At 46.0% G+C, this 12,107-nt stretch overlaps 1 protein-coding gene across 1 annotated transcript in view; it reads right to left on the bottom strand.

The window, feature by feature from the left end:
* PRDM5 (PR/SET domain 5) overlaps positions 1-8,046 on the bottom strand; it is a 192,342-nt gene extending 184,296 nt beyond the window's left edge. The window contains exon 1 of the mRNA XM_056116900.1: positions 7,875-8,046. Coding sequence (XP_055972875.1) covers positions 7,875-7,967 — 93 coding nt within the window. The 5' untranslated portion in view covers positions 7,968-8,046. The remainder of the gene's footprint in view (positions 1-7,874) is intronic.
* Positions 8,047-12,107: the final 4,061 nt, after the last annotated feature.

Below are 12,107 nucleotides of genomic sequence, written 5' to 3'. Positions count from 1 at the left end.
ATTGCAACACTTAGTCCAATATGGAATCAAGCTAGGTGTCAAGCAACAGATGAATGAATTATGAAGATGTGGTCTATGTACACAGTGAAATACTGTGCAGCTGCAAGAAATAATGAAATCGTGAAATTTGATGCAACCTGGATGGAACTTGAAGATGTCATGTTGAGTGAAATAAGCCTAAGCCAGAAGGACAAATCTAACTTATCTAAGGACAAATCTAACTTATCTGTGGTATAAAGAATACCTGGATGAGGAAATGTAATATAGTAAAGGGGGATGCTAGATCATTCTTGACCCCATGGAGGAGATGGACAGAGAAGGAAAGAAATCAAGGAGGGAAGGAAGAAGATGAGAAAGGGGAGAAATGGGGGAATGAGGTCAGGATCCCTTGTTTTTACTGGGGATGTGGGAAAGTGGAATAGCTATATATACAAAGCACAGACTCGACTACACTGAAAACATGAGATCTAAACTACAAACACAGAGTAAGGTAGCAGGAGGGAGTTGGGGGTGGGCAAAGGAGCAAACACTGGGTGAAGGGAAGTTGACACTGGTGGTGAGATTTGTGTCAAAATATTGACACGAAAACCCAACTATCAATAGCTTTGTAAATCATGGTTCTTTAATTCAATAAAATGTTTCTTGAAAATTAAAAAAAATACTGATGGCATAAAAGAACAAATAGTGGAGAGGTGCTGTAATTAATACAGCATATAAAGTCCACAGCACTAATCATATTTTCATTTAATATAAGATCTCTCTAGGGCTAGAGCAATAGCACAGCAGATAGGTCGTTTGCCTTGCATGCAGCCGACACAGGTTTGGTTCCCAGCATCCCATATGGTCCCCTGAGCACTGCCAGGAGTGATTCCTGAATGCAAAGCCAGGAGTAACCCCTGAGCATCGCAGGGTGTGACCCAAAAAGAAAAAGAAGAAAAAAGATCTATCTAACCTGGTGGCCTCTGTTTATTTTCTCTCTCCCCTCATTTAAATGCAAGCTCTCCAAGAGCCAGAATTTCTTTCTGGCTTAATACATATGCTTGCCAACAGTCAGTATCGTCTCTCTTGATGAGATGCTTGTTGATAACTTTGCGAAGCCAGATCTAAATCAATGAAAATGATGCTTCCCCTACAACACAAAACATGCTGTTGTTACAAATATCAACCTGGAAGCAAAGTAGATTCCTTGGCTGCATTTCTACAAGACAGAATGTAGACTGCTAGGGGGTGAATTAAGCTCATTAATTTCTCAGGAAAGCAGTATGATATTATTTAAGTGTGCGAGTAGGTATGGGTGTGTAACTTGTGGGATTGCATCAAGAATATAGCATTTCATCCATTTAGAAAATCAAGAAAATCAAGTTTAGGCTTTTTATGAAAAAGGTGTATGTGGAATAACAGAAATTCAAAATCTGTCTACTTATTCTTGACATACCCTCTGCAAAGTCAGATTCCTCATCTAGCCTCAAGGATGACGATTGCTACTTGTAGGATTGTTGTCAGGTTCGTGTACATGGCATGTAATGAGCCCAGTGGCTGTTATCCCTGATTTAGTACTGGTTCTGTGCCTGATAAATATATTTGTGGACTGAATAGAGTATTAACTGTAGCACTGTAGCACTGTCCTCCCGTAGTTCATCGATTTGCCTGAGCAGGCCCAGTAACATTGTGAGACTTGTTACTGTGTTTGGCATATCAAATATGTCACAGGTAGGTTGCCAAGTTCTGCCATGTGGGCGAGATACTCTCAGTAGCTTGCCGGGCTCTCCAAGAGGGGTAGCGTGCCAGGCTTTCCAAAAGGGGAGGAGGAATCGAACTCAGGTCGGCCTGGTCAGCCGCGTGCAAGGCAAACACCCTACCCCACTGATAGTGATTAACTGTTAGTCTTTAAAAAAAAAGAAGAAGTTTCTGGGAAAACATTAGTTCAAGTAGGTGCAAGAGAAGATCTGGGGTGTCCTGGCAGCAGAGAAAAGGCAGTTTCACCACCACGCCCTGCCACACACACATACTATGCAATAAAATAACATAATTTGAAGTCTAGAGACACCACAACATTTAGTGCAGCATTACTTACAATTCCCTCCCATTGATCATTGATTTGCTCAAGCGGGCCCAGTAATGTCTCCATTGGAGACTTTGTTGTTACTGTGTTTGGCATATCGAATACGTCTCGGGGAGCTTGCCAGGCTCTGCTGTGTGGGTGAGATACTCTTGGTAGCTTGCTGGGCTCTCCGAGAGGGGCGGAGGAATCGAACTCGGGTCGGAGCGATAGCACAGCGGTAGGGCATTTGCCTTGCACGCAGCCAACATGGCCAACCCGAGTTCGACTCCTCCGCCCCTCTCGGAGAGCCCAGCAAGCTACCGAGAGTATCTCGCCCACACAGCAAAGCCTGGCAAGCCACCCGTGATATATTCGATATGCCAAACACAGTAACAACAAAATCTCCAATGGAGACGTTACTGGGCCCGCTCAAGCAAATCGATGAACAACAGGAGGGCCTTTACCTTTACTTACAATTCCAAGATATGAAAACTGAAATACAAAACAGAAGAAAGGAGGGTGTTATGCAAATCAAAATATGCCAAAGGAGACCAGCAGATGTTGGGTGATTTCATTTGGACAACTTTAAGATTTTGTTACTTTATTTGTTTTTTTTTTTGAGTGGGGTGTTTTGGGTCATACCTAGTGATGTTCACGGGTTACTCCTGGTTCGGCACTCAGAAATTACTCCTGGCAGTGTTCGGGGGACCATACGAGATGCCAGGAATCGAATCCAGGTACGCTGCATGCAAGGCAAATGCTCTACCCACTGTACTATGGCTCTGGCACTCAGATTCTGTTACTTCTGTTATTTCTGCTTCTAAATGATATCTTGACTCCATACAATTTCCTCTGTCCTCACTGCTACAACCCCCTCACACCCCTGATCCCCCATTACTGAAATTCATCCTGGGTATTCTCCGGGCTGGCTTGGCATCTTCACCTTCGGGAATGAATTCAAGTTTCAGAATGTTTTCCCTGGCAGCCCACCTCAAGGAGGCTCCAGCTCCATTTCCTCTAGAATAAGCGTGCCCCACCCGGGGCATTTCCTTCTCATTACACAGACTTGCATTATCTTGAGATGCTTCCCTTTCCCCTTTGTTCCTGAGTTCCTCCAAAACCCAAGATTTTCCTGCACACCCATAAATCCCGAGAGACACCCACACGGCACCTGCTAAGAAAATGAGTAAGTGAACCAACATCAGAGGGAAGAAAATCCAACAGAGAGCTATAAATCTAAAGGGAAGATAGAATAGCAGTGTTCTCCTACCTTAACCCCTTCCATAAAATCACAGAAAATGAGAACACGAAGAAACTTTACAGCTTACCTTTCCAATTTCTGGATATAAGCACACTGTCAACCCCACCTGCCACTCTCTGGTTAATCACAGAAGCAAGCAAGTAAAAGAATGATATAAGACAATGTAATGTGGTAAGGTGTTTGCTTAGCTTTTTATTAAATGTACAGCAGGTACTCAAATAACGTCATGTTGCCCAATGTCATTTCATTATAGCACAGATTACAAAAAAAGAAATCCCAGGTGACATTCAACAAAATGACCTTCTTTATTATCCATCATTTGGCCTAAAGTCACGGATTCCAAGAGACTATGTTGACAGGAAGTGGCGACTTACTGAATACTTAATGCATGAGCTTTGAATATTAATTGTAATCTGCATAGTACTTTGTGACTTCGATTCCATGACTCTAAAGGAGCATTAAACAGTGCTCAGGAGACAACACAGCATAAGTTGTTGGTGCAGTGAAGGCAAAAATATCAATTTTGTGATTTTAATCCTTAACAAAGTGGGATGTGGATAAGTAGAAGTGAGCTCGGGACTCATTTTTCTACTCAAAGGCTTTTCCCACAAACTCCCATCCAGCCTTTCTCCAAGAATAATTTATGGTTTACTTTAAAAATAAAAAAAGTCTACTCGACAACCCTCTCATCACCCAAACTTCAATTTCCATAAAAGAAAAGGATTTATAGGAACTATAAAACCAAGCTCCCAGAAGAGAACAACACAGAGTCTCCTGCCCCCACGCCTGGCTGTCCTCACCAGGGCCCCTTGGAGGTGGGTGGGTTGAGAATCTCTCCCCACCTCGAGCAGAGACCTGGCAGCTGAAGACCTCTGGAACCAGCCACCGCCATGCTTAAAACCACTCTCCACACACTCAGATGAGCCTCACGCATGAAGGAACCGGCAGAGGAACCCAGGTGTGTGGGACCCAGAGCTGAGATCTCCAAGGCTGCTTAGATCAGGACTGGGCCTCCACCACCCAGATCCCCCATCTTCTAGTAGCTAGGCATTACACCCACCAATTGCCCCGGCACCATGTAATCCCATCAACAGCCAAGACCCAGAGACTATAAAACCAAGCTCTGGGAAGTGCGAGGCCGCACTGGCAGCCGCTTAACTTCTTATTGTCTAGTTCTCGCTCTCGAAGAACCCAGCAGGCTACTGAGAGTATCCTGCCTCCACAGCAGAGTCTGGAAAGCTCCCTGTGGCATATTTGATACACCAAACCCCAGTAACAGTGATGGATCTCATCCCCTTGACCCTGAAAGAGCCTCCAATGTGGCACTTGCTAAAATCCCAGGGCTAAGACAAATGGAGACGTTACTGGTGCCTGCTCGAGGAAATCGATGAACAATGGGATGACAGTGATACAGTGACAGTGAAAAGAAAAGGAAGTTCTTTTCTTGACATTCTGTGTCTTTTATATCCCCAACCCATGACAGAAAAAAGGGGGATGCAATTGGCAGGAAAAAATATGGGGGTGGGGGTAAACTACCAAGAATATAATAAGCCAAACACCAGAGTGGAGCCAGAGTGTCAGTGTTGATGCTGAGGGGCCCCAGGAAACCTGCACAAGAAGGGTGGGATAAGAGAAGGGCTGACAGGTTCCAAGGGTGAAGGAATCAAATCAGTCTAAGGGTGGGCATGGTGGCTTATAGTGGGATCCCCAGCCACAGGCTGGGTCAGGATCAGAGTCTCACTTCCAAATCAAGAGAGTTTCCACCCTATGGCCTTTGAAAACAAGTGCTAGGTAAGCATCCCAGTTACTGGAGTGTGACAAAGTATCTGGCATGTCCTATCTCTGTATCTATAGCATTAATTCCAACATTTGTCTTGAATAGAGGAGGTGAAAGGAAACGCCTTGAAGGCTTCTAAAAATCTCTCTTCTTGATGGATGGCCAGAGTTAGGTAACAAAGTAAGGTGGACCACATTTAATAGCTGAGAAAAGGGGTGGGAGAGAGAGTGTGTAAGAGTTAAGGCACAGGCCCTGCATGCCACTGGACCCTATTCGGATCTGAATGCCACGTGGCCTCCCTGAGCACCACCTCGGGTGGTCCGTGTCATCTCCAGCACCATGGGGGCCCCAGTTGGCAAGAGGGTCACTCATTGGGGCCCATGGGCCTCCTGAACCCTGCTGGGGAAGCTTCCCCCTCAAAGGCAGACAAAATAAATGAAAATAAAGGAAAAAGCTGCGTGCAAACGAGCACATGCAATCATATTCAGCTTCACCCTTTCCATGCAATTAAAAGCTCCTATTCAGCTTTCACGTCATCCCAGTCTTCAGAAAGCAAGAACCCAAACCTCCTTCAATGTCATACGGGTATCAGTGAAGCTCTCCATGATCAAGGGCCTTGCATGACTACCTTGTGATCATAACAAAACTATGTGAAACTCAATAATAAGTCCTGTAGATTTACTGCATGTTTTAATATTCACTTCAAGATATAGGTGAGCATTTGAAATGGGATCCAGACGAAAATCTCCATGTGTTTTACATATTAAACTTACATAAGCCAGGGAAAGTGTCTATTTAGTATTGGCAATAGTAAAATGCAATAACATATGATGTTTTGAAGGCCGTTTGTTCTATGCCAAAAACAATTTAAACCTTCAAATAACCAAGTAGATGGAAAAATAAGTTGGAATTAATCAAAACATCAAAAGAAAACACATTAGCCAACTGTTTGTAAAAAAAAACTAATGTAAGGGAAAAAGTAGAGATTATGCAATAATTCTAATACTTATGAACTGTCTTGGTGTATATACTACCCAGAACATTAAACAAAGTAATTTTTACAAGCTTCACTTTTTAAATAATTACACTTAGCCCTGAGACCTCCAAGAAAAACCATTTTAGTGTTTTTCTATTCAGGGACTGGGATGAGGGTAGGATAGGGGTTTGGCCACATTGACCAGTGGTCAGGGGCTACTCCCTGACTCTGTGCTCTGTGGTCACTTCTGGCTGGGCTCAAGTGACCCAATGTGATGCTTCAGGATCTAACCAAGCTCCAGCTACAAATGAAGGATGCAAGGCAAGTGGCTTAAACTCACTATTTTCCTGTATTGAGAGAAATAATTAAAAGCATCATTTCAGCTTCTGCTTTGAAAGAAAGTTGACTTGGCTCTTCATCCATTTAGCAAACAGGTATCTTGATTAATTACCTCTCCCCAGCACCCCATTTTTTGGAGGGGGGGTTTGATTCACTCCCAGCAGTGCTCAGGGTTTCCACCTTGCTCTGTGCTCAGGGATCATTCTTGGTTGAGCTTGGGGGACCACATTTAGTGCTGGACATCAATGACCTGAGTGGGCTGCGTGCAAGGCAAGCGCCCTGCTCACTCGACACTCTCCAGTTCTCCATCCACTTTAAATTTACTTCACCCACCTCAGAGTTCACTCCTGTACTTTATGACACACCCATATCATAAAGTACACAGAGGGTGTCCTTTCTCCATGTTTACCCTGGGGAGGACCAGGGGGTTGTGCAGTCAATGAATCTCAAATATGTGTCCACCTTCCCTCACGTGCACTTGGGGCGGTGGAGAGGGCCAGAATAACTACGAGAGGAAGGCATCGCCTTTTCTCTGGGTGCGTCCTGGAAGCATCTAGTGAGCACACCTTACCACACCAAGCCGGCTCTTGCCTGAACTTCCCTTTTCAAAGTTATCTTCAAGCGAAGTGGCGGGAGGGGGTGAAGGGGCTGGGGTTCTGGGAAGTACATGCGCATTGGGATGCAGCAAGTCTGAACCTGGTCCTTTGTCATCTCTGAGCTGATGTTACACCGCGTTCTCACGGGCGTGAAGTTCCTAACGGGACCTCCAGGGACCAGGTCTGGACTCTGGTACAGAGAATCTGCTGAGGAATCGGAAGTTCTGGCTTCCCGATTTTGCCTATCCTGACAACTGGCTCCTTACACCGCCTTCATGCCTGCCAGACGTGGGGATTTTGGGGTGGGGGTGGGGATGCACTTTCTACTTATCTCCCTTCCTATCCCTTGGCTTTCAAGATGCACCATATCTATCCTCCAGGCTGCCCAGCAAAGTGGACCAAGCAAAGTGGACCCAGCAAAGTGCTTTGCAGGACAGACCCGAGTTTCAGGGATGGGGCTGAGTGTGGGGTGCGGGGTGGGGTGGGGGTGGAGAGACACGAAACCAAACTCCAAAGCCCACAAGCTCCGAGATCAGAGAACTGAGCTCAGGCTGACACCTCGCAGCACCCGGAGCACCCAGCTCCGTTGGGGCAGGCACAGAGCCGACTGCAAGGGTGCGGGCGCGCCTCGGGCCTGCTCCCCACCCTGCTTCCCACCCTGGGGTGCCCCCCGGCGGGGCGTGCGGGCCGCCTCCATTCATCGGCGGGGCGCGCCGGGGAGGTGCACCCCCCTCCCCGAGTCCGCGCGCCCCAGGGTGGGCCGAGCCGGGCGGATCCGGCCCACTTCCTGCCGCGGGCAGCCCGGGCCCGGCGCCCCGGAGACACGAGGACGTGGCGCTGCCCGCCGGCGCCCGCCCCCCTCCCCGCCGCCCCCCGGCACCCACCTTTCGCACTCTGCGGGCCGTGTACAGCCCCAGCCCGTCCTGCACCCGGGACGACTTGAGCGAGAACCTGTCCGGCACGTACATGCCCAGCATGGTCCCGGCCGCGGCACATCGGGCTGGGGGAGGCCGGCGGGGCCGAAGGAAATGGAGTTTTCCTCCCACAATCCCCACCTCGCCGCCGATTGCAGGAGCCCCCGCGGCCCGGCCCCTCCTCGGCCCGGGGCTGCCTCGGCCCCGGAGTCCGCACGCCGCGCGCTGATTGGCCCGAAGTGGGCGCCTCGGACCCGCGCCCCGTCCACGAGCCCCGAGCCCGGTTGGAGCCGCGCGGCCTCCGGGCCTCCCGCTCCCCAGCCCCGTCGGGGCGGATGTCCCCGCCCGATGCCAGGCGCAAAGGGTCTCCGGACGGGACTCCGCTCCCTCCTACAAGTTGCAGTTTCCCAGAGCATCTTCCCGCCGCAGTGCTCCGGAGCACCCTCGGGATCCCGGGGATTTCACTTCTTTCTTTTCTAGATGTTTCCCACATGCATTTTTCATGCTCCCAGGGGAGCGGGTTAAGTTTGCTGACAGGAGCGTGCAGAGCTGCGGGGGGAATCCCTGGGCGCGATTAATCCACGGCAGCTTCGTGCATCATGCCCCGCGCATCGTGGAAGTCATGAGTGCATTGAGCAGAGCAGAACGGAGTTCGTTCTTTCTTTCTTTTCTTTTCCTTCCTTCCTTCCTTCCTTTTTCTTTCTTCCTCTCTCCTTTTATCTTTTCTTCTTTTTCTTTCTCTTCCTTTTTTCTCTTCTTTCTGTTTCTTCCTTCCCTTCCTTCCTTCCCTTCCTCCCTTCTTACTTCCCTCCCTCCCTCTCTTCCTTCTTTCTTTCTTTCTTTCTTTCCTTCCTTCCTTCCTTCCTTCCTTCCTTCCTTCCTTCCTTCCTTCCTTTCTTCTTTCTTTTCTTTCTTTTCTTTCCTGTGGCCCTGAACCCTGAGAAGTTCTCACCTTGTCCATCAGGACTATTCCAGCATCCTATCTTGCTGGGAAACCACTAAACCTATCGTGGGTGCCCCAAATCACAGAATCCAGATTATCAAATCTAAAATAGCGAAACAAAACTTATTTGATCGATCATTTTAGCGTGCTCTGAATGCACTTTTTAAAATAATTGATTGGGATAAAATAAACTTACATGAAGATATATGTTACAACTTTACCATAGCAGACCCACAGTTCAGCCAGGGAAGGGTCCACTGAGTATTCCTTTCCACCCTGCACCTAACCGAACCTCAGTTCTGTTATCAGTTAAGGATTTTTTCTATTGAGTATTGTTTCCTTGGTTTTTTTTGTTTTGTTTTGTTTTTTGTTTTTAATCTTTTTTTTTGCAAGGGTTAGGGAGAGGAGGCACACCCAGTGGTGCCTATGGCTTATATCAGGTCTGTGTCAGAGCTCACTCATGGAGGGCTCCAGCAACCATATGTGCTGAGCATCAAGCCCAGGGCAGCCATGCAGGAAATAAGCACCTTGCCTGCTGTACTGTCCCTCCTGCCCTTGCTTTGTTTCTTCACATCCCACATTTGGTGAGTTCATCCCATATATTTCTTTCGCTTTCCTTAGAGGAAATTTAAGCAACAAACAAAACAGTTCATGGGGAAGCTGTGATTTGGTGGTCTTGATAATCAATAGATGCCATTCACCCTTGAAAACATGGGTTTGAACTACATGGTTCCACTTACACTCATTATTGTAAACCCTGCTATTGTTCCTTTTCCTCCTCCCCACCTACTCAAACTGAAGAAAAAGAGGGTGATGAGCTTGAGATTTTTCTTTAAGAACACTTAAGATTTCCAGTTAATGGGGCTGGAGCAATAGCACAGCGGGTAGGGCGTTTGCCTTGCACACGGCCAATCCAGGTTCGATTCCCAGCATCCCATATGGTCCCCTGAGCATTACTAGGGGTGATTTCTGAGTGCAGAGCCAGGAGTAGCCCCTGTGCATCGCTGGATGTAACCCAAAAAGAAAAAAAAAGATTTTCAGTTAAGATGATGATCCGCTTAAGATTTTTCTTTAAGAACATTTCCTTTTCTCTCTAAGAATGGGGCACATACGGATAGCCAACAGGCATACGGAAAAGTGTTCATCGTCACTCATGATTAGGAAAATGCAAATCAAAACAATGAACTATTCCATTCCATTCCCATGAGAATGGCACATATCAAAAAGCCTAGATACAGCTACAGCTAGTGTGTGTGTGTGTGTGTGTGTGTATGTGTGTGTATGTGTGTCAGGTGGGGGGGGTGATTGTGGTAAGAAAGCAGCCCTCATCCACTGTTGGTGGAAATGTTGTCTGGTTCAACCTCTATAGGAAGAAATACAGAGAACTAGCAAAAAATAGCAATAGAACTCCACATGACCCAGTAATACCATTTCTTGGCATCCGTCTCCAAAACAACAACAAAAAACATGAATTCAAAAGGATATATGCACACCAAGTATATCACCACACTTAGTAAAATAGCCAAGATATGAAAACAACCCAAATGCCCAAATATAGATCAATGAATCAAGAAGGTATGATATAGATGCACAGTGGAATGCTATGCAGCCCTAAGAAAGAACAGGACAATGCAATTTGCAGCAATGTCCATGGAACTACAAGATATCAGACTGAGTGAAGTCTGTCAGATGGAAAGGACAGATATAGAATAATTTCTCACATATGTGGGACTTAGACGTAAACAGCAAGGAAATGACACGAGGTCAAAGCCAACATAACATAATGGAAGAACTGATCCACTCAAATGAGGTGGTGGTGGGATGGACAAAAAGAAAGGGGTTTAGGGTCCTTGGAGGAGGGAAGTGGGTACATTGGTGGGTGTGGTGTTGGGATTATGTTACATGAGGATCATTATTAGCAATATTATAAACCATAAAATCTCAATTCAAAATGTTTTAAAGATTATATGGAGTCTGGGTAAAGTGGGCTGCGTACAATATGTGTTATATGTAAAACATATGATATATTACAAATATACATAGTTGGCACATCACTGTAGGGGAGTGTGGGGACACAGGGACAATGGTGGAGGGAAGCTGACACTCTGATGAAGGGTGTGATGTCGGAATGCTTTATCGTCATCAATATTGTAAGTCACAGTGCCTAAAATAAAACTTCAAAAGAAAAACAAAGACCTAGAAGTGATAATATGGTCTATATTCCATGTAGCACACAACATACTGTGAATCAACTGTTTCTGTTATCAGTAATGCTTCAGGTAAAAAGCAGGGCATTAGCAGTTAAGTTTGTGAAAATGAAAAATCATATGCAGATTTCTGACTTCATATGATGGCTGGCACCCTTGATTATTGAGTTGTTCAGGGGCCAACAGTATTTCTTGATAAGCAGGTTTACTTCTTATTACTAAAGGGGGATTTTCAAGCTAGTCCATGACAAGTCTAGAACTCACTTCTCCCTCAAGAAATCTGGTCTGAGTAGGTTTTCCTGGAGTCCCTGGAACCCACACATAAAACCTGACCAGTTTAGAACCACTGGCTCTCATTGGACCAAGGGCCCCGTCTAGAGAGTGGCCCAAGGTACTTCCCCTGGGCAGACCTCTTTGCCAAGCCTGGTCTTTCAGCTCTGATTGCCATACCCCACACACAGGCTTCTCAGTCAAATATTCTGCCATGTTGTGTGTAGTGGAGAAACTTACACAGTTTTTAGTCACTAGAGGGGAAACAATGTATTTGGGTCCTAGGGTAATATCACATCATTTAGAGGGGATCCTTGCTTTGGCAAATCTCTCTCTTAGTTGCCCACCATGTTTCTAGGGAACAAAGTTTCCAGCTTGAGAATGTTCCTCTCTCTGAATGTAGACATATAACTAATATGGACACCATAATAAAGAAATTAGGGTATAAATAAAAATTTGAGATGAATACAATGAGAAATTTCCCAGGACTTTCATGAATTTCCACCAGAGATTTTTGTTACAATGTCTAATTCACTCAAGCATGCGATGTTCTTTTTTTTTTTTATCTATTTGATAGAGTGTGGAGATCTGCTAAAACATGGAAATCAGTAATAAAAAGAGCTTAACAATAATCTCTTAAAAAACACAGGGAAGGGGAAAGGATTCCTGTTTGCCAACTCAAAATACACGATACTGACCGGAAATTTGATTTTGAAGTTAGTAAGACGGGAGTGGTACAAAGAGTCATTGTCTTAAAAATTTTAAAACTAGAGAGTGACCTTT

This window comes from Sorex fumeus, unplaced genomic scaffold (genome assembly GCF_029834395.1).
Source record: "Sorex fumeus unplaced genomic scaffold, SorFum_2.1 ptg000033l, whole genome shotgun sequence".
NCBI classification, from domain to species: Eukaryota; Metazoa; Chordata; class Mammalia; order Eulipotyphla; family Soricidae; genus Sorex; species Sorex fumeus.
The sequence above is the reverse complement of the archived record's forward strand: the minus strand, read 5'-3'. Positions and strand labels throughout refer to the sequence as shown.